This window comes from Salmo salar, chromosome 29 (assembly GCF_965601325.2).
Source record: "Salmo salar chromosome 29, fSalSal1, whole genome shotgun sequence".
Classification (NCBI taxonomy): Eukaryota; Metazoa; Chordata; class Actinopteri; order Salmoniformes; family Salmonidae; genus Salmo; species Salmo salar.
This window is the reverse complement of record NC_138319.1, coordinates 22,575,631-22,601,578: the sequence shown is the minus strand read 5'-3', so window position 1 is coordinate 22,601,578 and position 25,948 is coordinate 22,575,631. Positions and strand designations below refer to the sequence as shown.

General features: G+C 45.6%; 1 protein-coding gene across 1 annotated transcript; it reads left to right on the top strand.

Moving 5' to 3' along the window:
- The first annotated feature begins 12,364 nt into the window (after window positions 1-12,364).
- LOC106590344 (transmembrane protein 200C) lies at window positions 12,365-21,752 on the top strand. The gene is made up of 2 exons (XM_014181260.3): window positions 12,365-12,601; window positions 19,705-21,752. The coding sequence occupies exon 2, from the start codon at window positions 19,749-19,751 to the stop codon at window positions 21,375-21,377; it is 1,629 nt and encodes a 542-aa protein (XP_014036735.1). The 5' UTR covers window positions 12,365-12,601; window positions 19,705-19,748; the 3' UTR covers window positions 21,378-21,752.
- Window positions 21,753-25,948: the final 4,196 nt, after the last annotated feature.

Genomic DNA, 25,948 nt, shown 5'->3' with positions numbered 1-25,948 from the left:
CATGAAAGGGAAAGGTGGATAGCTTCCCAGAAGCGTCTTAATAGGGTGTTGGTGGCCCACCACGAGCTGCCAGAACAGCTTCAACGCACCTCGGCATAGATTCTACAATGTGCACCTAAACCATGCCAGGAAGATGCACCCAACCCATAATATACTTTGAATTCCCTCATTTATTCAAGTGTTTCCTTTATTTTGTTAGTTACCGGTGTGCCTACAGTCGGAAAGGCCACATATAATCCATAGAAGAGTTTTGGAACCTCTTACTGTGGAAATTGAAGTGTTAAACTCATTGGTACACTAGCAATGGCTGCCAGTCCTGACTTGAATGGGAACTGCCATCTATGGATTGTAGAAAACCTAGCTCTGGGGCCTATGACTTCTTTATCCGGCCCTGATTGTCTCTTACAGTGTGTTTGAATGCAATTATGTTCTGCACAGTACTGTATGTGGTGGCTCGAGAAACAATGCCTCTGTGTGATTTAATATCTTCCCACTGACTTTGTAATTTAGAAAAATTGTCTTTAACTCCATGCTATTCAAGTAATGCTATCAGGAGGTAGTCTTAGGCTTAAACAAGTCTACCACAGTGTTCATTTGATTATAGCGCTACTGAGAATGAAGATATAGAGTCCCTTTGGAAAGTTTTCAGACCACGACTTTTTCCACATTTTGTTACATTACAGCCTTAATCTAAAATTAAATAAATAAAAATACTCAGCAATCTACAGAAATACCTTATTTACATAAGTATTCAGACCCTTTGCTATGAGAATCGAAATTGAGCTCAGGTGCATCGTGTTTCCATTGATCATCCTTGAGACGTTCCTACAACTTGATTGGAGTCCACCTGTGGTAAATTCAATTGATTGGACATGATTTGGAAAGGCACACACCTGTCTATATAAGGTCCCACAGTTGACAGTGCATGTCAAAGCACAAACCACGCCATGAGGTCGAAGGAATTGTCCGTAGAGCTTCGAGGAACAGATCTGGGGAAGGGTACCAAAAACTTTTTGCCACATTGAAGGTCCCCAAGAACACAGTGGCCTCCATCATTCTTAAATGGAAAAGGTTTGGAACCACCAAGACTCTAGAGCTGGCCTCCCGGCCAAACTGAGCAATCGGGGGAGAAGAGAGGTGCCCAAGAATCCAATACTCACTCTAACAGAGCTCTAGGGTTCCTCTGTGGAGATGGGAGAAACTTCCAGAAGGACAACCATCTCTTCAGCACTCCACCAATCAGGCCTTTATGGTAGAGTGGCCAGACGGAAGCCACTCCTCAGTAAAAGGCACATGACAGCCTGCTTGGAGTTTGCCAAAAGGCACCTAAAGACTCTCAGACCATGAGAAACAAGATTCTCTGGTCTGATGAAACCAATATTAAACTCTTTGGCCTGAATGCCAAGTGTCACGTCTGGAAGAAACCTGGCACCATCCCTACGGTGAAGCATGGTGGTGGCAGCCTCATGCTGTGGGGATGTTTTTCAGCGGCAGGGACTGCGAGACTAGTCCGGATCGAGGGAAAGATGAAAGGAGCAAAGTACAGAGAGATCCTTTATGAAAACCTGCTCCAGAGCGCTCAGGAGCTCAGACTGGGGCTAAGGTTCACCTTCCAACAGAACAACAACCCTAAGCACACAGCCAGGTGTGGCTTCGGGAAAAGTCTCTGAACCCAGCCAGAGCCCGGACTTGAACCCGATCTAACATCTCTGGAGAGACCTGAAAATAGCTGTGCAGCAACCTGACAGAGCTTGAGTGGATCTGCAGCTAAGAATGGAGAAACTCCCCAAATACAGGTGTGCCAAGCTTGTAGCGTCATATTCAATAAGACTCGAGGCTGTAATCGCTGCCAAAGGTGCTTCAACAAAGTACTGAGTAAAGGGTCTGAATACTTATGTAAATGTGATATTTCATTTATTTATTTTATTAGCAAAAATGTCTAAAAACCTGTTTTTGCTTTGACGTTATGGTTATTGTGTGTAGATTGGTGAGGGAAAAAAATGATTTAATCAATTTGAGAAAAAGGATGTAACCTAATAAAATGTACAGGGTTAAAGGTTTACCCCCAACGAACAGGGGTAAAGGTTTTATAGTTAATCTCTACTGACCATGAATGTTATAGCTTTTTTTCAACTGGTGGTTAAAGGGGGAGGTAGACAACAAATAATGGAAATAAATGACTCCGGGTGTAAAGTGGGGAAATTGGTGGTGTAATTTTGCTCAATGCAATGTTCCCTGTTGTTGCCTCTCTCTCTCCCCCCTCACTTTCTCTTCATCTCTCTTTCTTCCTCCCTCACTCTCACTCTACCCCTCTAATGGTCTCTTTCTCTTACACACACACATTCACACTTACATTAACAACTTATTAACGGCATTCGAATTTGACGAGTGCCCTGCCAACATCCCCTAGGTTGCAAAACATGAATAACCTACCTACTGTATGTGTGACCAAACCTCCCAAATGCTTCAGCCCTGGTCAATAGGCAGACTGTTTGCTGATCTAGGTCTTTCTATGAGTGCTATGGGAATATTCTGGCCGCAGGGCATTTTAATTCTCATATCTCCCATGGTTGTGTGGAAGTGGAGGAAAGAGCCAAGGATTTGGGTACAGCAGTGAAGCAGTAGTACAAAGCATCAGACCAAGCACATTTTAGCTTGGACTGGATCCAGGCTCCCAGGTGCTTTAGTGGAAAGAAAGGCAAGGCAGACATGACTCCTCGGGGAGAGAGAGGAACCCCCTGAGATCTGTGTGTGTGCATGCATGCTCAATGCCGTGTGTACGTGCATGTTCGTGGAGGTATTGAGGGCACCTGCGAGCAGGAGAATGAATGATTGTTGGTACTGTATGTTCCGACAAACAGAGGCTATAAGCTGCAGCATAAGCTGCTCACATCAAAGGCGGAGGAGGTTTGGCTTTATTAAGGCTCTTTCTAGGCACTTAGGTGGCTTCCACAGCACCAGTGGCTGGTTCAACAACCTGGACCTTGTTACCAGCAAGCTGCTTCATCTTTGAATCCAAGCTTATCTGGGTCAATTGCTGGCTTGGTGTTATGTGGCGTTGAATTTCAAAGGGCTTCATTGTAGATGCTGTATGTTTTATCATATGGTGGATGGAAAGTGCAGTGGTATGAGTATCAATATGGCTTTTTAACATATAGTTAATCTATTTGAAAGACCCACTGCAAATGAAAGCAGATGCTAATAAGATGCCAACATAGGGATACCCATTTCCATCCTACCCTATTCGGTATAAGTATGGATATTTTAAAGCATTCAATAATGCATTTATAGTAGATAGCTGCCACATTTGACCATACACCAAGATATAAACTTCAGAGGAATTGGATTTTACCTGATAAACTGTTTTAAAGTTAGCTGCACTCATGACCTTTTACATAGATAAGTTGCCTATACATGTATATTGGGCTCCCAAGTGGCGCAGCAGTCTTAGCCACTGCATCTCACTGCTAGAGGTGACACTACAGACCCTGGTTTGATTCCAGGATGTATCACAACCGGCTGTAATTGGGAGTCCCATAGGGCGGCACACAATTGGCCCAGCGTCATCCGGGTTAGGGTTTGGCCGGGGTAGGCCGTCATTGTAAATAAGAATTAGTTCTTAACTAACTTGCCTAGTTAAATAAAGGTTACATTTTGCTCTGATGGAGTGCTTTTCAATCCTAGTGCTTGAGAAACACTGGGTGCAGGCATTTGTTCTGGCTCAGCATTGACTAATTAACAAACTAACTAATGATTAATTCAACTAATTAGCAAGCACATGTTTAGCTGATTCAGATGGGTCAGCACTGGATTGGATCAGAAGCCTCTACATACTATGGCTCAGACCAGTACTGAAGAACACCAATGGATTCTAACTTCATGTGGACCAGTATTGTACTGCTTACATTATTGTAGGTAAAATGCAGGTGACATAACTTTCAGGGAACAGAGTATGCCTACTGCATTTTTCTGTGGGTTCTGGGTATATTCACCAATACCAATAGGCTACCTGTTTTCCCACAAAGAAAATCTTACCCCCACGTGCATTTAGAAATATAAAGGCTACTGAATAAATACCACATAACATAATTACATGATGAATGCATCATAATCATAGTGCATGTGGTCCTGAGCACACAGGGTTGGGGAGTACAATTAACAGATTACAAAAAACGGCAACTGTAATCAGTTACCAGCTAAAATATTGTAATCAGATTACAGATACTTTTGAAAATCTAGACGATTACTTTTAAATTCAGAAAGGATGTTTGTTTTCTCAATGACATTCAAATCAGCATTGAAAAAAGGTGCAAATTTAAGTTTGTGCCACCTGAGCGAGTCTGACCAAAAGTCAGAGACCGCTATGATGACACACCAAATGTTTGATGGATCGAGGGAAATAAGCACGAATAGTCTTTTTTTGGGCTACAGTCCAATCTATGTCTTCCAATTGTGCGACTGCTGTTGGCATCCAAAGATTATCCAACTTGAATAAACGCTTGGAGGTAAGGATGACAGTAGTGGTTTAGTCTACGGCGATACAGATATCACTTGTTATTGATATCTACATAGCGCATTGATGTGAATCACACTGCTGCTCTCTCTCTCATTTAGCTATTTGCGCCCTACAGATTGTGATTGTTGTGGATGGCTGTTCACAAATCTAAATGTGTATTTGAATCCAATAATGGTTGAATTCAAGAAGTTTAAGCTGTCTATCAATCATTGTTTTTTAAGCCAGTGGACAGCCAGTGAAGTATTCCCTCTTGCAACGGCTGCATAGTGCGGATCCCAGTCTATGGAATAAAAGTGGGGCTTTTAATGCTCAATCCCCCCAAAAATGTTTTTATTTAACTAGGCAAGTCAGTTAAGAACAAATTCTTATTTACAATGACAGCCTAGTGGGTAAACTGCTTTCTTCAGGGGCAGAACGACAGATTTTAACCTTGTTAGCACGGGATTCAATCTAGTAACGTTTCGGTAACTGGCCCAATGCTCTAACCACTAGGCTGCCTGGCGCCTAATTCATGCTGATAAAATTTCCATAGTCCTAATGGCCACATGCTCAAACTCGTACACTTTTGATAGACTTAACTCTTGTGTTGTCTTAAGGGTCAAAAATGACCCGCCACTATGTATAACAGCAGCGAAAACCCCCTAAATGATATTTTTCAACTTTAAATTTGATGGCTTTTCCTAGAGTGACTCCAACATTAGAAAAAGTGAAACATCGCCTTTGTTCATATTTCCATGAAAGCTGTACAGCACCAGGATCCAAATATTGTCTTGGGGTCATTTTTGACCCAGCAGTTATAAAATCATTTACACACCACAAAGAAACACACACACACACACACAATGATAAATTCAGATTATGTGTGTGTCACGACTTCCGCCGAAGTCGGTCCCTCTCCTTGTTCGGGCGGCGTTCGGCGTTCGGTGGTCGACGTCACCGGCTTTCTAGCCATCGCCGATCCACTTTTCATTTTCCATTTGTTTTGTCCTTGTCTTACACACCTGGTTTCAATCCCCCAATTACGTGTTCATTATTTAACCCTCTGTTCCCCCATGTTTGTTTGTGAGTGATTGTTTATTGTATTGCGGTCCGTTATTGTGGCCTTGGATTTATTTGATGTGTATTGTGATTATTGTTGAGTAAAATTGCATACATTACTCATATCTGCTGTCCTGCGCCTGACTCATCTACACCAGCTACACACAGACGCATTACAGAATCACTCACCTGAAATGGAGTCAGCAGGAGCAGATGGCCCCCCTTTGGCGGTCGAGGAGGGCGTCCAGCAGCACGCGACAATGTTGCAACGTCTGGGCACCGCCATGGATCGTGTGCTGCAGACGATGGATAGATGGGAAAGAGAAGGGGTCTTCCAACGCCTCCACCAGCCCCACTACAGCAGGCAGGGCACTATCGTGTCACCCCAGGTGAGTCGGCACCAGGCTCACCCAGAGCCCCCTGTTGCTCACATGCATGTGTTTATTAAATTTCCTGAGTTTTCCCCGCATTCCCAGCATAAGGCGCTTGTAGATTCAGGCGCAGCTGGGAATTTTATTGACAGTTCATTTGCCCATAGTTTAGGGATCCCCCTTGTTCCTCTGGATATGCCCTTCCCTGTGCACGCCCTAGATAGTCGACCATTAGGGTCAGGGCTGATTCGGGAGGCCACCGCTCCACTAGACATGGTTACGCAGGAGGGTCACAAGGAGAGAATCAGTCTCTTCCTTATTGATTCTCCTACGTTTCCCGTGGTGCTTGGCCTACCCTGGTTGGCCTGTCATGACCACACTATTTCGTGGCAACAGAGGGCTCTCAAGGGGTGGTCACGAAAGTGCTCAGGGAGGTGTGTAGGGGTTTCCATCGGTGCGACTACGGTGGAAAGTCCAGACCAGGTCTCCACCGTGCGCATCCCCTCAGAATATGCCGATTTGGCTCTCGCCTTCTGTAAGAAGAGGGCGACTCAATTACTACCCCATCGATGGGGGGGATTGTGCGATAAATCTCCTGGTAGATGCAGCACTTCCCAGGAGTCATGTGTATCCTCTGTCACAGGAGGAGACATTTACATTTACATTTACGTCATTTAGCAGACGCTCTTATCCAGAGCGACTTACAAATTGGTGCATTCACCTTATGATATCCAGTGGAACAAGCACTTTACAATAGTACATCTATATCTATTTATTTATTTTTTAAAAAAATTGGGGGGGGGGTGGGTTAGAAGGATTACTTTATCCTATCCCAGGTGTTCCTTAAAGAGGTGGGGTTTCAGGTGTCTCCGGAAGGTGGTGACGGCGGCTATGGAAACATATGTCTCCGAATCCCTGGGGCAGGGATACATTCGGCCCTCCACTTCACCTGCCTCCTTGAGTTTATTTTTTGTGAAGAAGAAGGATGGACGTCTGCGCCCGTGTATTGACTATCGGGGTATCAATCAGGTCACTGTGAGGTACAGCTACTGCTGCCTCTCATCGACAGTGCGATCGAGTCAATGCACGGGGCGCATTGACTCTTCATAAAATTGGATCTCAGGAGCGCTTACAACCTGGTGCGTATCCGGGAGGGGGACGAGTGGAAGACGGCATTTAGTACCACCTCAGGGCACTATGAGTACCTCATCATGCCGTATGGGTTGATGAATGCTCCATCAGTCTTCCAGGCCTTTGTTGACGAGATTTTCCGGGACCTGCACGGGCAGGGTGTAGTGGTATATATCGACAACATTCTGATATACTCTGCTACACTCACCGAGCATGTGTCCCTGGTGCGCAGGGTGCTTGGTCGACTGTTGGAGCATGACCTGTACGTCAAGGCTGAGAAATGTCTGTTCTTCCAACAGTCCGTCTCCTTCCTAGGGTACCGCATTTCCACATCAGGGGTGGAGATGGAGAGTGACCGCATTTCAGCCGTGTGTAATTGGCCGACTCCCACCACGGTAAAGGAAGTGCAGCGGTTCCTAGGGTTTGCCAACTACTACCGGAGGTTTATCCGGGGTTTTGGTCAGGTAGCGGCTCCCATTACCTCACTGCTGAAGGGGGGCCAGGTACGTTTGCAGTGGTCGGCTGAGGCGGACAGGGCTTTTGGTCACCTGAGGGCTCTGTTTACCTCGGCTCCCATGCTGGCTGATCCAGATCCCTCTTTGGCATTCATAGTGGAGATGGACGCGTCCGGGGCTGGGATAGGAGCTGTGCTCTCTCAGCGCTCGGGTACGCAACCGAAGCTCCGCCCCTGTGCCTTCTTTTCGAAGAAGTTCAGCCCGGCGGAGCAAAACTATGATGTGGGGGACCGGGAGCTGTTGGCTGTCGTCAAGGCTCTGAAGGCGTGGAGACATTGGCTTGAGGGGGTGAGACACCCTTTTCTCATCTGGACTGACCACCGCAATCTGGAGTACATCCGGGCGGCGAGGAGACTGAACCCTCGCCAGGCAAGGTGGGCCATGTTTTTTACCCATTTTGTGTTCACCCTGTCCTACCGACCAGGTTCCCAGAACGCTAAGGCAGATGTACTGTCCCAGATGTATGACACAGAGGAGCGGTCCATGGATCACACTCCCATACTCCCGGCCTCTTGCCTCATGGCACCGGTAGTGTGGGAGCTGGATGCGGACATCGAGCGGGCGTTACGTACAGAGCCCACTCCTCTCCAGTGTCCAGCTGGGCGTCTGTATGTTCCGTCTGCTGTCCGCGACCCGTTGATCTATTGGGCCCACACGTCACCCTCCTCTGGTCATCCTGGCATCGGTCGGACAGTGCGCTGTCTTAGTGAGAAGTACTGGTGGTCCACCTTGGCCAAGGACGTGAGGGTTTATGTTTCCTCCTGCTCGGTGTGCGCCCAGTGCAAGGCTCCCAGGCACCTGCCCAGAGGGAAGTTACAACCCCTGCCCGTTCCCCAACGGCCGTGGTCGCACCTGTCGGTGGACTTCCTGACGGATCTTCCTCCCTCACAGGGCAACACCACGATCCTGGTCGTTGTGGATCGGTTTTCTAAGTCCTGCCGTCTCCTCCCTTTGCCCAGTCTTCCTACGGCCCTACAGACTGCGGAGGCCCTGTTCACTCACGTCTTCCGGCACTACGGGGTGCCTGAGGACATAGTCTCTGATTGGGGTCCCGTTCACGTCCAGGGTCTGGATGGCGTTCATGGAACATCTGGGGGTCTCGGTCAGCCTCACCTCAGGTTTTCACCCCGAGAGTAACTGGCAGGTGGAGAGAGTAGACCAGGATGTGGGTAGGTTTCTGCGGTCATATGGCCAGGACCGGCTGGGGAGTGGGTGGCATTCATCACCTGGGCGGAGATGGCCCAAAACTCACTCCGCCACTCCTCCACTAACCTCTCCCCCTTCCAGTGCGTACTGGGGTATCAGCCAGTTCTGGCACCTTGGCATCAGAGCGAGATCAAGGCTCCTGCGGTGGACGAATGGTTTAAGTGCTCAGATGAGACCTGGGACGCCGCCCATGTGCACCTGCAACGGGCCGTGAGGCGGCAGAAGGCGAGCGCCAACCGCCACCGCAGTGAGGCCCCGGTGTTCGCACCAGGGGACCGGGTCTGGCTCTCGACCCGAAACCTGCCCCTCCGCCTGCCCTGCCGGAAGCTGGGCCCGCGGTTTGTGGGGCCATTCAAAGTCCTGAGGAGACTGAACGAGGTATGCTACAGGTTACAGCTTCCCCCAGATTACCGTATTAATTCCTCGTTCCATGTGTCTCTCCTCAGGCCGGTGGTGGCTGGTCCACTCCAGGAGTCTGAGGTGCGGGAGGTTCCTCCGCCCCCTCTGGACATCGAGGGGGCCCCAGTGTATGCTGTTCGAGCCATCCTGGACTCGGGGCGTCGGGCGAGGGGCCTTCAGTACCTCGTGGAGTGGAAGGGGTACGGTCCGGAGGAGAGATGCTGGGTGCCGGTGTAGGACGTCTTGGACCTTTCATTGCTGCGGGAGTTCCACCGTCCCCATCCGGATCGCCCTGCACCTCGTCCTTCGGGTCGTCCCCGAGATCGGTGTCGGCGTGCTGCTGGAGCTGCGCGTCAAGGGGGGGTACTGTCACGACTTCTGCCGAAGTTGGTCCCTCTCCTTGTTTGGGCAGCGTTTGGCGGTCGACGTCACCGGCTTTCTAGCCATCGCCGATCCACTTTTCATTTCCATTTGTTTTGTCCTTGTCTTACACACCTGGTTTCAATTCCCCAATTACTTGTTCATTATTTAACCCTCTGTTTGTTTGTGAGTGATTGTTTATTGTATTCCGGTCCGTTATTATGGCCTTGGATTTATTTGACGTGTATTGTGATTATTGTTGAGTGAAATTGCGTACATTACTCATATCTGCTGTCCTGCGCCTGACTCATCTACACCAGCTACACACAGACGCATTACAGTGTGCTACTTATTGAACTCAGACAAAACTAAAACTGTCTTGTGCATGTGCAGCATCTCCCCTCCACGACCCCACACGTGACTCAAGTTCACAGACAAAATAAAAACAGTTTCAGACAAAATAAACATTTCAGACAAAATAAACATTTCTTGAAAGCATCGTTTACTAATGGGGAATGCAGTCAGAGGCTATTAAGGTGCTGCAGATGACAGTCCCCACAGTTCTCTCTTTGCTGAAGCCATGAGTGCACGTTTCAGTTCCCAACAGGTCGTAGATCTGATTTTTTCAGATGTCCAGGAGGAACAAGAGAACAATGATTTAGAAGAGGAGGAGGTATCTGAAGAAGAAGATTGGGAAGAATACAGCATGATGGATCTTCTTCAGATGAAGATGACATCCCCCAAGCTGAAAGAGAGACATTTTTGTCAAAGAACAGCAAAATAACATGGTCCTTGTCACCATATGACAACCAGGGCAGGATGGCAGCACAAAATGTCATAAGGATGATCCCAGGGTCCACAAGACATGCAGTTGCCCATGCCCAGGACATCGCCTCAACATTCTACATGTTCATCACACCAGCCATCGAAAAAATCATCCTGGAGATGACAAATTTGGAGGGTTTCTGTAAATATGGAGACAACTGGAAAAGGATGGATGACATTGACCTGCGTGCCTACATAGGGCTGCTAATCTTAGCGGGTGTGTATAGGTCCCGAGGTGAGGCTGCATGTAGTCTCTGGGATGCAGAGAGTGGAAGGGTGATTTTCCGTGCCACGATGCCACTGACAGTCTTTCACACTTTCTCAAGAATGCTACGATTTGATAACCGTGAGTCAAGACCTGAAAGACGCGTGAGAGACAAACTGGCGGCCATCTCCACCATCACCCGACCTCAACCCAATTGAGATGGTTTGGGATGAGTCGGACCGCAGAGTGAAGGAAAACAGCCAACAAGTGCTCAGCACTTAGTTTTGGGGTTATGCTCAGGTAAAACAATTTGGCTAATCTATACTTCCATATTTCCAAGTCCAATTCTTGAAGATCAAGGGATATAACATTTATTGGAATGACTGGAATTCTGATAGACTTTGTTAAGCAGCCATCACTAACATAGAGAGGCTGCTGCCAACATACAGACTCAAATCTCTGGCCACTTTAATAAATGGACCTTAAAAAATGTATCACAAGTCGCTTTAAATGACGCCACTTTAATAATGTTTACATATCCTACATTACTCATTTCATATGTATATACTGTTCTATACCATCTACTGCATCTTGCCTACGCAGCACGGCCATCGCTCATCCATATATTTATATGTACATATTCTTCTTCATCCCTTACATTTGTGTGAATTTGTTAGACTACTTGTTAGATATTACTGCATTGTCGGAAACTAGAAGCACAAGCATTTCGCTACACTCGCATTAACATCTGCTAACCATGTGTTTGTGACCAATAAAATTAGATTTGATTCGATTTTTTTAAGTTAAAGATATAACTGAATTGTATTATTATATGTAGTAGAAAGCGATGGGTTCGAAGAAGCCTACATATCCAACCCATAAAGTAAAATTGAACATCCATATATGGCCAGCTATGTAAACTTTAACATTGATTTATCCTGCAATAGATGTCATTCAATTGGTAACATACATTTTTTATTTTTCTAATGCCTAATAAGGAGAAAGTCATCTAAAATTAACTGAATGTAATCAGATTACGTTACTGAGTTTGGGGGTAATCCAAAAGATACGTTGCTGATTACAATTTTGAACTGGTAATTAGTAACTGTAACAGATTACATTTAGAAAGTAACCTACACAACCCTGCTGGTACAGCAGTAGTTGGTAGCTATAGGTAAACGTGTTACTGATATGCCTAACATCTCAGCACAATTATTCGGTTGGCTGTACTTGCTCCACCTGCAGAAAGAATCTCTATTATCAAAATGCGTACTCATCTTCCCCAGAATCAGTTTGAAAATTAAAAGAAAATTGTGCAATGCATGTTTCGATTTGGCCTCTGTTATTGGTAAACCACTAGCCATTCTTCCCGTATATAACTAGATTCCGCAGCCCCCGGATTTTTGGAACCTAGGTGATGCGTTTCCATGTGGTGAAGATGCAGATAGAAAGCTCTGTATAGATGTTTCTGAGTGCGCCAGGTGCCCTGCGCTGGTTAGTTGCAGACACTAACACTAGTCCATCGGTCCTACTTCTAGCCAAAAACGTTGGAGAGGTCTCACCACACGCGCTCTGGACGTTAGCAGCAGCACACGGCTGCAGATCTAACCATGGATGGGGAGTGTTCGTTACCGATTGGATAGTTAAGAAGGCAATTATTCAAATCCTGCAGCAATTTCAGTCGATTGCTGCTGTGGTGGTATCATAGCAACAACACCCAAGAATTAGAAAAACATTAACAATAGCCCGGTATCACCCGCTGCCTGCCAGCACAAAACTCTCCATTACAAACTCGGCGCGCTGCTCTCTGACAAGACACTCCCTGGAGAGGAGCGCGAGTGCGCCGAATAAAAAGGATAGTATTTTTCTCCCAGACGCAGGTTGACTTGGAAAGGCTTGAGCCTCGATGAAAACTACATCGCCGAGTGACAGTGACTGGATCCTCTTGCTGAAGAAGATTGCCAGATCCTTTGCCAGAATGGAATTACATGGAATAAAGGAAGTTTCCTTTTACGACATGAGATATCCGCGCCCGGTAATCGAAACTTTCTTTTAGGGTTTTTAATATGTGGTTGTATTGTCTGTCTTCTATGGTAAGTTTACCATTATATAGGCGTTTGGATATGATACTGAAGTAGCCTACTAGTGCTAGAATAAGCGGCTCATCTGAATTTCATGCATTTTTACTGTGCTTGTTCAATATGTTTTATAGATAGGCTTCCTGCGGTCGTGACAGGAGCTATTGAACATTATTTCTTTGCTCCTGCTCAATTGGGAACAAAACCGCATTTTCAATTGAAGACATTCTGTACCTATGTAGATTATGTAGTGGGCCTAATGCACTATATCAATATAGCCATATCTGACAATTTATATAGGCCTATCAATAGAGCCTAAAATGTAATGTTATCATAACCATGAATAACCTACTAAATATACACCAACTGTACTATGAATACTACGTTTCCTGTCCTAGGACTGGATGACTGAATAATTGACAGACATCATGCATTTGGATGTGGAGTGCTGGTAAAATCACAATGCGCATCTGTTATCATGACATAAGCTTGCCTTCCATACTTGGAAATCCACAAGCCTTACTGACTGTCCTCATAATGTGTTATATACTGAATAGTTGTTATGCTCGGCTACAGTAGGTATACTATTCTTTGTTTGGTTCCAAGTTAAACTCATTTGTAGCGTCAAGTGAACATTGTTTAATGGCACTGTAAGTGATTTTCACATCAAAGTCTGTGGTATGGTCATAGATATTCTCATATGACTGGCTGCTTTGTCTGGTTGCCTCGCCATTGGCACCCCAGTGTTCCTCTTGACTCAAATTGTTACTGTCATCATCATCTGTGTGTGTGTGTGTGTGTGTGTGTGTGTGTGTGTGTGTGTGTGTGTGTGTGGGACAGTGAGCGTTTGACAGGGTTCAGTGGTTCACCACACATTGTGACTGAGTGTGTTTGAAAGAGGGAGTATTCACGTAATCAGAACCCCACTTTTGTTAGCACAATTTGGAGATCAGTTACCAAGTGAGCGAACTAAACCCATGTCATTATTAGGCTAATTATGTAATCAATTATTCAAATGTGAAGATATACTCAGGTTTTTTGTAAAGTGCATCAATTCTGTCTGGAAATGGTCTCTTGAACATAAACAAGAGGATTAAGATTGTTTGGAAATAACAGCTGACATTGAATTCCTATAATCCTAAAACCTATTACATAACTCTCTGCAATTTAAACGCATGGTGATCAAATATTCTCCTAATCATATAGCAAATATAATTCTGAGGAAGTAGACAATTGTGGTTGGCCATTGCCTTTGGGAACATAGGCAAACACATGATAAATCCCTCAGATAAACAGACACAGACTCCTCAGAAACAAGATTCCTGCTATTCCCCAATACAGTTTGAGATAACACCTCCCCAGCACAACATGTCCCACCCCACGGGTTAACTAACCTGGCCATAGGACTCCTGTAGAACCCCAGGGCATGTTTAGCACCATGACCTCTTGCATGTGCAACAGAGGTGGTTTGGTGACCGTAGTAAGCTTGCCTTAGACGATTTGCTCTGGGTCAGAGAGGATCTCCCTGCGGAGAGACAATGCCTAGGCTTCGGCTCAGCAGGCTAATGTGCTTTTCTGGCAAGCAAGACACCTGGACTAACCCTGTCATTCACACAAGCATTAGAGTCCAGTAGAGTCCAGTTATAGCAATGGAGAGTGTTTAGAGGCCATGTGAGGTTGGACAGAGCTATGGACCTGGTGAATTTACTGCAAAGAACTAAATTGTGATGAATGTGGATGTTTATAGGATACAGGTACAGTAGTCAAGTCTCTGTGTTTGACAGAGGGGGATGAGACCACAGAGATAAATACAGTATAGCGTATCCAGCTCTATTGGGGAGACATGGTGAAAAGACCGATACAGTGCAGTAGAAAAGCTGAGGACTGTTGAGGTATGTTTCATGTTTCAAGTTTCAAGTTAAGTTGCTATTTATGGAGAGATGGACGATAAGATGAGTGTTGGTGGTGGGTATATCTATCTATGAAGAGGAGAGTTTGGTGTGGGAGTAGTAGATATTAATAGCAGAACTTAAATAACCAATATACTGTATATAACCAACAAGATGAAGGCTCCCAAGGTGCGCTGGAGGGACTGGTAGAGAATAGTGCCTCACAGGAGGTCGGCAGAATCAAAGGACCAACTCGATTGTACCAAGGTACCCCTTTGCTATTTCCTCAACACCAAAATGTCACCTGACTTTTACTTTTAGCCTGTTAAGTTTCCCTGTGTCATTGGAATTTCAACACTTCAGGTACCATTTCTGAGATCATAATGTACATCACGTGTTTACTATTCACCCTTGTTTATATACCAGCTCTGGGAGAATGGAGGAGAGATCAACCGTGTTATGATGCAGGTTTTATAGTTTTGGTCAAGGTTTATGATGGGTAGATGTAATCAAAGATGACTACCGTCTCTGTTTGCCTTTACAGCACTGAAATGCTTGGAATGTCAGTGGTTTACTTCTCATTAAGCATAGAATAAATCCCTCATCCGTGTGTGTGCATGAGTGCTTTTGTGGTTGTGTGTGTACAGTGCGTGTGTGTGCATGACCTTGTACTTGTGTGTGTTCTTGCCAGCGTTCATGTGTTTAATGATCTCAGACATCATTTGACACAGTAGTTAAAGAGATCAATAGAATAGCAGGCAAAAACATCAGCACGTCAACGTTTCAATGCCAGCAGCCTTCGATCCAATCCTGCATCCTTATGATGCATAGCTTTGAGGGAAATTGCACAGTGTGCTTGTTTGAGATTAGATTTACGAACTCTATTTGATCTCACATGTCCTTCCTATATGACAGTTTAAATGTACCTCATTCTCCCGCTGCGACGCTGAGGTTACAGATTAGTTTGCAGTTCAAAGGTTCATTCAACAATCCATAAATGCCTTATTGACTTCACAGAAGGTTGACAATACAACCCTGTCATGCTTCAGTAACTCAAGAAATGTATTTACTGTCCAGAGTGCATGTCATATTATTCATCTATTTGCTACATCTCTTGTAATTTACAATTAAATTAATCAGTAAAGAACATGGGTTCTCTGTCAGGGAGGAGAAGAATGTTCTGAGACAGCACCAGTAGTGGTTTGTTTTTACATATGCGTAGAGGCCCATTATCAGCAACCATCACTCCTGTGTTCCAATGGCACGTTGTGTTAGCTAATCCCAGTTTGTCATTTTAAAAGGCTAATTGATCATGAGAAAACCCTTTTGCAATTATATTAGCACAGCTGAAAACTGTTGTCCTGATTAAAGAAGCAATAAAACTGGCCTTAGACAAGTTCAGTATCTGGAGCATCAGCATTTGTGGGTTCGATTACAGGCTCAAAATAGCCAGAAACAAAGACCTTTCTTCTGAAACTCGTCAGTCTATTCTTGTTCTGAGAAATTAAGGCTATTCCATGCGAGAAATTGCCAAGAAACTGAAGACAGAAAAGTGATGACAGGTTACATCACCTCTGTCTACAGATTGACACAGTCCCCAACTTGAACACATCGCTTTAGCTACACCCATAGGTGCCAGGCAATAGTTGCTGACACACGTACCCCCTACAAAGCGTGCCTTCAAGCTTATATTTTCTCTATGGGAGAGATGTACGCTTGCACTCTCATAAAAAAATGCTTCCAAAAGAGTTCTTCATCTGTCCCCATAGGACACTCCTTTTTGGTTCCAGGTAGAAACTTTTGGGGTTCCATATAGAACCCTCTGTGGAAAGGGTTCTACATGGAACCCAAACGGTTCTACTTGAAACCAAAAGTGTTCTACCTGGAACAAACAAGGGTTCTCCTATGGTGACAGCCGAAGAACCCTTTTAGTTTCTAGATAGCATCTTTTTTTTCTCTGAGTGTGTATGCAGCTCAGACAACAATGGTTTAATGAGACCTGTAACTGGACAGTACATTTGTCATCACAAATGAAGAATTATAGTTGCAATATACAACTAGGAGGCTATTCCCACCAAATGTCAGCACTGTGTGTTCTCTCGCTCCCTGCTGATTTACAACTGGGAGATATTTAATTTTATGGCTACTCCAGTCTCCTTTTCAGCTCATTTGTCACCTGATTTACTTAACAAAAGGCGCATCTCAATAAGTGGTCCAAGTATCCTTATGACATGGCACAAGTGTGGGGGTGGGCCTTTCCTCTTTCGTTCTCTATTGTTCCTCAAGCAAGGAGGGAGACAGATGACATCGCAAATTCCCATCAGATCCTTGAATGCCGTACTCCTTGAAGTTTGCAGTTGCGTCTAAAAAACACTATTTTGCTCAAATATACATATTTTTGGCCTTTGGTGTTTATTCTTTACTGTATTTATGCCAGGGATAACACTTTTCATCAGTAAAAGTAAAAAAATCACTGGAGGACATCTTTAAATAATATACAGTAATTCACTGTTAATAGCACCAATCTGATCAAATTCACAGGAGAGTTCCTTGTCCTCATCATTTGTGAGCTGACAAAAAATGTCTGCTAGTGAAGTGAGAGAAAAAAACAGAAGAGGTTTTTTTCAATGCTAATATTGAAGTGATCACATTAAGCTAAATGAGCTAGCCAAACAGACAGCTAGCCATTTTAATTAGACTGACCTCCTGTGACCAAGGGTTAATACAAAAAGGCCAACACAAACACAAACACTCCCGAGCCTCCCTGAAGGCGTTAGCTACTAGCTAGCTTCTTCCCTCCTCCATTTTGTTAGTCGCTCCTCGCTGTGTTGAAAAGTCTCAGCTGGGTCTAGGATGCCGCGTGCAGGGGTATAGCCCTGAAAGTGCTCCTGTGGGCCCAGCAGCCATTTGATTTGTCCCTTTGAATTAGCTCCGACACCAGGTGCTTCTTTCTGCTCCATCTGTTTGCCAGCAAGGGGAGAATTAAAAGAGGTTTATTTTTCATCCAGGAGCATGTTTTTTTTTATTAGCGAGCTAAAGAGCTGCATCCTCTAATTTAATTTCTGTTGAGTGTGTGAGTACACTTTCAAAATGGCCATATTTCAGGGATTTTGTGTGTTCTTTCTCTCACTACTTTGATAAGAGATTTATAATAAAGTATGTGCAATCAACATCTTTTGTGTTGCACACAGGGGTGTAATGCATCATTAAATAATTGATTTATTTGTGATTGATTTACACCCTTACATCGTGTTTTGTTTTAGGGGGACTATTGGAACTAATTACCATTAGACTGAAGCCATTATACCCATGTGTTGATTGGTAACCATCAATAATCAGCTGTGTCTGTGAGCTAATGAAACACCTTCAGGCAGAGCGAGGTGTGAGTTCCTCTGGATCACACTGCTATCGTCTCCTTCTCTCATTAGCATTATTCATCCTGTGGCTACTGACTGTTTCACGCCACCAGCGAGTCACTCGCTCCAGCTGGGAACTACAGTGTGCACCAATCTCCATGCATCTCAATGAACCTTTGTATGATTAGAACTCCTGTGGACAAGATTTAGGTCTTGGATTATGTATTTGAATATGCCCTCCTGGGGTGGTCGATGTGCCTATATTATGGAGAATCATATATTTACTGGCTCTTCACAGTAGTCAGTGGAGTAGTCAGAGAAAGGAGAGCATTTCCATGGCAAATCTCCACAAATGGCAAAGATCTTTGTATCAAAGCATAACAGTGTGACGTGTCCAGGTAGACTAGGTCTGCTGAGACAGCAGCAGTCTTGTGTGAGTGTTACTCCTCTCTGGCTGAGGTGAGGAGACCTGTATGGGCAGCTTGAATTTCTTTGGCTCTGCTTGGCTTCTTCAAGGTGGTGCATTTGCTCGCTGTATGTGCACCATCACCAGTTGCACAATAACATCAAAAGAAGCTCAATTGGGCCAGAATACCGCCATGTCTGGTAACACTGACTGCTCACAACAACACACTTTTTAGACCACATTTTCAGGCACATTGACTTTCACTGGATGCTTTTAAACATCTCCTTTTAGTTTCGTTATCTGCCTTTAGCTCAAGGGGATAGCTCAGTGGTATCTTTCTCCACTCATTGTATAAGTTTTGCTATTGATAGTGACGGTGTACCTAATTCAAAGTTTTAGAGCTTTTCCGGCCCAATGATTTATCACCCAACTGCAGGCATCCCCCAAGGTTTAGTCTCAAATCCATTCTTGATGTGCCGTGCATAGCAAGAGCCAGTAAGCACACTACACACACAGTGTAGGCTTTTAAGGGACAGTCTTCTTCCTGTATTCAGTGTGTTCTATAGGGTTCCTTTTCACAATGTGCACAATGTAGTAGAGTTTCATGATGCATTACTCTATGCAGCTGTCAACCGTAGTATTTGGTAAAGGTGGTACCTGGCGTGTAGAAATTGAAGTGGCATGGCAGTGGACGGCCAGCTGTTTTCTTTCTTCACACTCTACTAGGCTTTATAGCCGGCGAGCAAGCAGTCGGTGAGATGTGTGTGTTGCTCTATATGTCCCTGTTGTTCTTGCCACACTGTATTGTGAAGCCACAGAATGTCTGCTTATCCCGCTCTGCTATGCTGCTCTGTCATTTTGGTGCATTCACCCCAGAGTGCACGTGTGTGTGTGCACATGCATGTGTCTCACTCCGCTCGCTGTGCTGTGGCGGAAGTCTCATCACTCCCACACGTCTAGAGCTGTCACCCAGTGAGCAAGTGCCTCCGGAAAACAGGCTTCACTTTGCATTGATTCTCATTGTTTTGCTCCTCCTTCATCCTGAAAGAGCTTCATTTGGCATGCATATTTCACTGGGATGATCTAAATTAGTCAGAGCATAGCGGAGGTGTTGCGCTATTGCACTGAATAGGAATGTAGTAGTTTGTGTTGGCGTTTGTTCAAGTGTCTCTTCTCTAAATGTATCACGAGCTTATGACCATATCAAATTCAGCAGTGGAATAACTATTATCGACCGCTTGAGTATCATCATTAGTATTGCACATCTAGGTCTATTATCTAACCCTGTCTCTTCCTCTCCCTTTTCTCTGTCTCTCTCTCTCCCCTTTCTCTGACCTTCTCTCCCTGCCTACCTCTCACTCACTCCCCCCCTCTCTCTCCCCCTCCTCACTTTCCCCCTCTCTCTCTAGCCTCAGAATGAGTGAGTGAGCAGTCCATCTGCCGAGTCCCAACCATGATCGCCACCGGAGGCCTGCTGCGGATCAACAGGAGGCAGGACTCACTGCGCTCTAAGAGCCGTGCCGAGAACAAGCGTAAGAGAAAAGCCAAGAAGAAGCGGAAGAATGAGGTGGTGGTGGTCAAGGGCAAGCTGAATCTCTGCTCCATCTCGGGTGTGGTGGCGGCTATTGGGATTCTAATCCTACTGGTGGGCATTGCCATGGCTATACTGGGTTACTGGCCCAGGGAGAGCCCACTGTACCCGGATCCGCCCAAAATCCAGAGAATTTACAACAAAAAGGAGGAGTCAGGGCTGACGGGCAACTGGACGAACAACGCGAAGGACGGATTTCACTTGGATGGGGATTTGGTCAGTAACAATCGTTCCAACGGCACAGGTTTAGAGCAGCCGTCTATGGGCTTCTTGGCAGAGTTCTTGGATAAGTACCTGTACTCGGACAAGTTGAAGGTGTTCGGTCCCCTCATCATGGGCATTGGCATCTTCCTGTTTATCTGCGCCAACGCGGTGCTGCATGAGAACCGCGATAAGAAGACCAAAATCATCAACCTGAGGGACATCTACTCCACTGTCATTGACATCCACAGCTTGCGGACTAAGGAGAACATGCCGCTCAATGGCTTTGTGAACTACATGCAGTCCAAAGGGGTGGAGGGCAAACCTAGCGCTGCATATACCGCCGCCCTACTAGCCAAAGGCACTTGGCCCTCGGGAGGTTCGCCGGACGAGGGCAGCCTGGGCCCCTCCAGATGCCACTCCCTGACTAGGTCAAGGGTGTCATCTCTAGAGAGGCAGACGTTCACCGACACAGTCTACACTATCTCCAGACACAGCGGGGCCGGCCAGCAGAGCAGCCCGATTTCCATCCCCAAACGGTGGGAGACCCGGACTATAGTGGCCTCCTCGGTCAACGCCTTCACTCTCCCCATGACCAAACCCAACCATCGGGCCAACCAGCATCAGCGCAGGCCTTCAGCCAAAGCAGAGGCAGGGAGGAGCAGGGCTGCCCTGTGTGACTCTGGTGAAGAAGACGAAGCCTGGGTTGGGTACGGTGTTCCAGAAACCACCACCCAGGCAAATGTGGAGACTTTGCAGACGGCTATGCTCCTGCCTCAGGACTCTGTGGAGGTGTACAAGAGCAGTGGTAGCCTCCAGGGGGCGCTTCAGGGCTCCCAAATCCAGCTGCTCCCCTCGTCCCCCACTGGCCCCAGGGTGATGGGTTCTCACTTGTCCCTCAGCGCCCTGACGGACTACTCCAGGTCCATTGACCTGGGCATCACTCCATCAACCCCCACCGAGTGGAAGGTGGAACGGTCCCGGCGACTCAGCTGCCCTCGTTTAGAGGTACCGGGAGGCGGTGGGTACATCAAACTGGGCGACCTGGGGGGGGAGTCCTTTGAGTCAAGGGAGTCGTGTGAGGTGACCACCTTCAGCCGAGTGACCTCAGAGCAGGGTCTGGCTAAGAGTCAGAGGGAAGGAGGAGTAGCCAATGAACAGGAGGAGAGCAGCCCCGGGGAACGACAGGACAGGTGCTCAAGGCGATACTCCAACAAAGAGAAACTTCTCATGATCTCTCAGTCAGACTCCGTTTTGGACGATGAGGAAGTGGATAGCACAGAGATATGATTGGACAATTACTGATTGGTGGGTTGAGTTTATTTGAAGAAAAAAATGGACACAGGATAACTCGCAGTTGGTTGAAGACACTTGACAGCAGTTTCATGGAATTATGACAATGACAATACTGCATAGGATCTGAGATCTAGAGGATCTTGTGGTTTGTAGCAAATGCAATTATCGATATGTGACCAAAAACCGAACATGGTCTTTGGAGGCTATGAAAACAGAAGACTGTGTGTATAGTATTTTGTCGAGGTTTGTGTAGGTTGGAAGTATCGCACCCAACTGAAAGAGTTTCAAAGCAAAAAGATAACATTAACCAAAAAAGGGCCCGTTTTAAAATGGTGATTGAACAGTTAGTTACTGTACCATCCACTTGATGTAATAGTTTCTCTAATTTGTAGAAATATAGTGTGTCTGTTCCACCTACTGTCACAACTGATACTGTAGTAGTATATTGATTGAGAGTTGCTGTCTCAACAGCATGTATTTTGTACTTTAATGTCCTTGCAATTTTTATCAGTTTGAATTCAAACTTTAATAGCAATACATCATTGACCATCTCTGTTTGCTTGTGGGGGAAACAATGTTGGCATATTTGCCTGTGTGTCTTTTAAATTCTCAGAATAAGGCTTGTATGTTATTGTTTAGAACTGTCTTGACTTGCTTGTTAAGGAATCTACTGTATATCTTTGCTATCGCTTTTGCCTGAGCGAAATTAAAACCAACACACTAACTAGCACAATTCACAGCTGAACACTTGTATCTCTGTACAAGTAGCCTAAGTACCTTAGCACAAGTAACCATCTGTGGAAAAAATACTTATCAAATCAATGTTATCCTGTGCAAAAGCAGCTGGATTGTTTTTGTAGTTGGTTCTTGTTCAATAACACACCTGCAGTAAATAATTGTATTCCAATTGTTCCTGGTGCCCATGGTCAATTCAACCATCCCATGGTCGTCCTATGGCTCAATCAGTCTTCAAATAAACATATGAAGCCGTCACATTATCTGTACCATCTGTTATTCTGACATGTCAATCAAGTTATCAACCCAAAGGTGTGAGAATACTCTCTCCAAATTGAGTACTCAGCCTAGCCAAGCAGATCTTGATGTGCCAGTGTGTTAAAAATATTACTTCAGCAATGTATAGCTGAGAGAGAGAGAGATGGAGAGAAATAATGGAGAGAGAGATATAGAGAGTGTGAGAGAGAAAGCGAGGGAGCCAGAGAGAGAGTGTGACGGAGAAAGAGAGGGAAAGAGAGCGATATAGAGAGTGTGAGAGGGAGAGAGAAAGAAAGGGAGAGCGAGAGAGAGCGAAAGATGGAGAGAAAGATAGGGAGCGAGAGAGATATACAGAGAGTGTGAGGGAGAAAGAGAGGGTAAGAGAGAGATCTAGTGTGAGAGAGAAAGAGAGAGAAAGAAAGGGAGGGAGAGAGGAAGAGAGAAAAAGAGGGGAGAGAGAGAAAGAGAGAGTGAAAGAAAGGGAGAGAGAAAGAGAGGAAGAGAGAAAAGGGGGGATGGAGAGCATGAGAGAGAAAGCTAGAAAGAGATGGAGACAGAGAGAGGGAGAGAGATGGAGCATGAAAGAGAGCTGAGTGTAAGTGTAAGAACAAGTGTTTTCCTGTCAATGGGAGTAACAGAGTCCCACATTTGGTACGGAATCCTGGTTTCCATCTGTTCATGGGGAGAAGGAGCTTTATATAAAATCAAATAAAATCATATTTTATTGGTCACATAACACATGGTTAGCAGATGTAATTGCAAGTGTAGCGAAATGCTCATGCTTCTAGATCCGACAGTGCAGCAGTATCGAACAGGTAATAACAAAAAAGTCCACAAAACCTAATATCTAACAAATTCCACAACTAAACCTAATACACACAATCTAGTAAAGGAATGGGATGAGAATACATAAGTACAAAATATATGGATGAGCAGTGACAGAGGGGCTAAGATGCAATAGATAGTAAAGAATAGCTAGTGAAGGATACAGTATATACATGTGAGATGAGTAATAAGATATGTAAACATTCTTAAAGTGGCATTATTAAAGTGACTAGTGTTCCATTTATTAAAGTGGCCAATGATATCAAGTCTGTAGGTAGGCAGCCGTCTCCCTGTGCTAGTAGTGGCTGTTTAACAATCTAATGGCTTTGAGATAGAAGCTGTTTTTCAGTCTTTCTGTCCCAGCTTTGATGCACATGTACTGACCTCGCCTTCTGGAAGGAAGCGGGGTGAACAGGTAGTGGCTCGGGTGGTTATTGTCCTTGATGATATTACCTTCCTGTGACATCAGGTGTTGTAGGTGTCCTGGAGGGCAGGTAGTTAGGCCCCGGTGATGCGTTGTGAAGACCGCACCACCCTCTGGAGAGCCCTGCGATTGTGGGCAGTGCAGTTGCCATACCAGGCGGTGATACAGCACGACAGGATGCTCTAAATTGTGCACCTGTAAAAGTTAGTGAGGGTTTTCGGTGACAAGTCAAATTTTTTCAGCCTCCTGAGGTTAAAGAGGCGCTGTTGCACCTTCTTCACCACACTGTCTGTGTGCTTGGACCATTTCAGTTTGTCAGTGATATGTACACTGAGGAACTTAAAACTTTCCACCTTCTCCACTGCTGTCCCATCGATGTGGATAGGGGGGTGCTCCCTTTGCTGTTTCCTGAAGTCCACGATCATCTCTTTTGTTTTGCTGACATTGAGTGAGAGGTTATTTTCCTGACACCACACTCCCAGGGCCCTCACCTCCTCCCTGTAGGCTGTCTCATCATTGTTGGTAATCAAGTCTACCACTGTAGTGTCGTCTACAAACTTGATGATTGAGTTGGAGGCGTGCATGGCCATGTAGTCGTGGGTGAACAGGTAGTACAGGAGAGGGCTGAGAACGCACCCTTGTGGGGCCCCAGTGTTGAGGATCAGCGGAGTGGAGATGTTGTTTCCTACCTTCACCACCTGGGGGCGGCCCGTCAGGATGTCCAGGACCCAGTTGCACAGGGCGGGGTCGAGACCCAGGTTCTCAAGCATCAATGAATGAGTTTGGAGGGTACTATGGTGTTGAATGCTGAGCTGTAGTCGATGAACAGCATTCTTACATAGGTATTCCTCTTGTCCAGATGGGATAGGGCAGTGTGTAGTATGATGGCAATTGCATCGTCTGTGGACCTATTGGGGCGGTAAGCAAATTGGAGTGGGTCTAGGGTAACAGGTAGGGTGGAGGTGATATGATTCTTGACCAGTCTCTCAAAGCACTTCATGACGACAGAAGTGAGTGCTAAGGGGCGATAGTCATTTAGTTCAGTTACCTTAGATTTCTTGGGAACAGGAACAATGGTGGCCATCTTGAAGCATGTGGGGACAGCAGACTGGGATAGTGATTGAATCTGTCCGTAAACACACCAGCCAGCTGGTCTGCACATGCTCTGAGGACGCGGCTTGGGATGCCGTCTGGGTCAGCAGCCTTGCGAGGGTTAACGTTTAAATATTTTACTCACGTCTGCCACAGAGAAGGAGAGGCCACAGTGTTTGGTAGCAGGCCGTGTCGGTGGTACTGTGTTGTCCTCAAAGCGCACAAAGAAGTTGTTTAATTTATCTTGGAGCAAGACGTCGATGTCCGAGACGGGGCTGGTTTTCTTTTTGTAATCCGTGATTGTCTGTAGACCCTGCCACATACGTCTCATGTTTGAGCCGTTGAATTGCGACTCCACTTTGTCTCTATACTGACGCTTTGCTAGTTTGATTGCCTTACTGAGGGAATAACTACACTGTTTGTATTCGGTCATGTTTCCAGTTGCCTTACCATGATTAAATGTGATGGTATGTGCTTTCAGTTTTGTGCGAATGCTGCCAACAATCCACAAGTTTCTGGTTAGGGAAGGTTTTAATAGTCACAGTGGGTACAACATCTCTTATATACTTCCTTATAAACTCGCTCACCGAGTCAGCGTATACGTCAATGTTATTGTATGTGGCTACCCGGAACATATCCCAGTTCATGTGATCAAAGCAATCTTGAAGCGTGGAATCCGATTAGTCAGACCAGCGTTGGATAGACCTAAGCACGGGCGCTTCCTGTTTTAGTTTCTGCCTATAGGAGGGGAGCAACAAGATGGAGTCATGGTCAGATTTGCCAAAAGGAGGGTGGGGGAGGGTCTTGTAGTGTGTTACTTGCTTGTGTACTGCAATCGATATGCTGATAGAATTTAGGTAGCCTTGTTCTCAGATTAGCTTTGTTAAAATCCCCAGCTACAATAAATGTAGCCTCAGGATATATGGTTTCTAGTTTGCATAAAGTCCAGTGAAGTTCCTTGATGGTCGTCTTGGTATCCGCTTGCGGGGGGATATACACGGCTGTGACGATAACCGAGGAGAGTTATCTGAGGAGATAATACGGTCGGCATTTGATCGTGAGGAATTCTAGGTCAGGTGAACAAAATGACTTGAGTTCTTATATGTGAGAGATGTTTGTACCTGTCAGCGCGATGCACTGAAAATCCTGTTCGCTGTACGGATTTCGACAGGATGTCCCCAGCTAGCCATGTCTCCGTGAAACAGAGTATGTTACAATCCCGGATATCTCT

Bases quoted from the DNA above. Each gene is read 5' to 3' on its own strand.
- LOC106590344 (XM_014181260.3), top strand. From the start codon at position 19,749: ATGATCGCCACCGGAGGCCTGCTGCGGATCAACAGGAGGCAGGACTCA.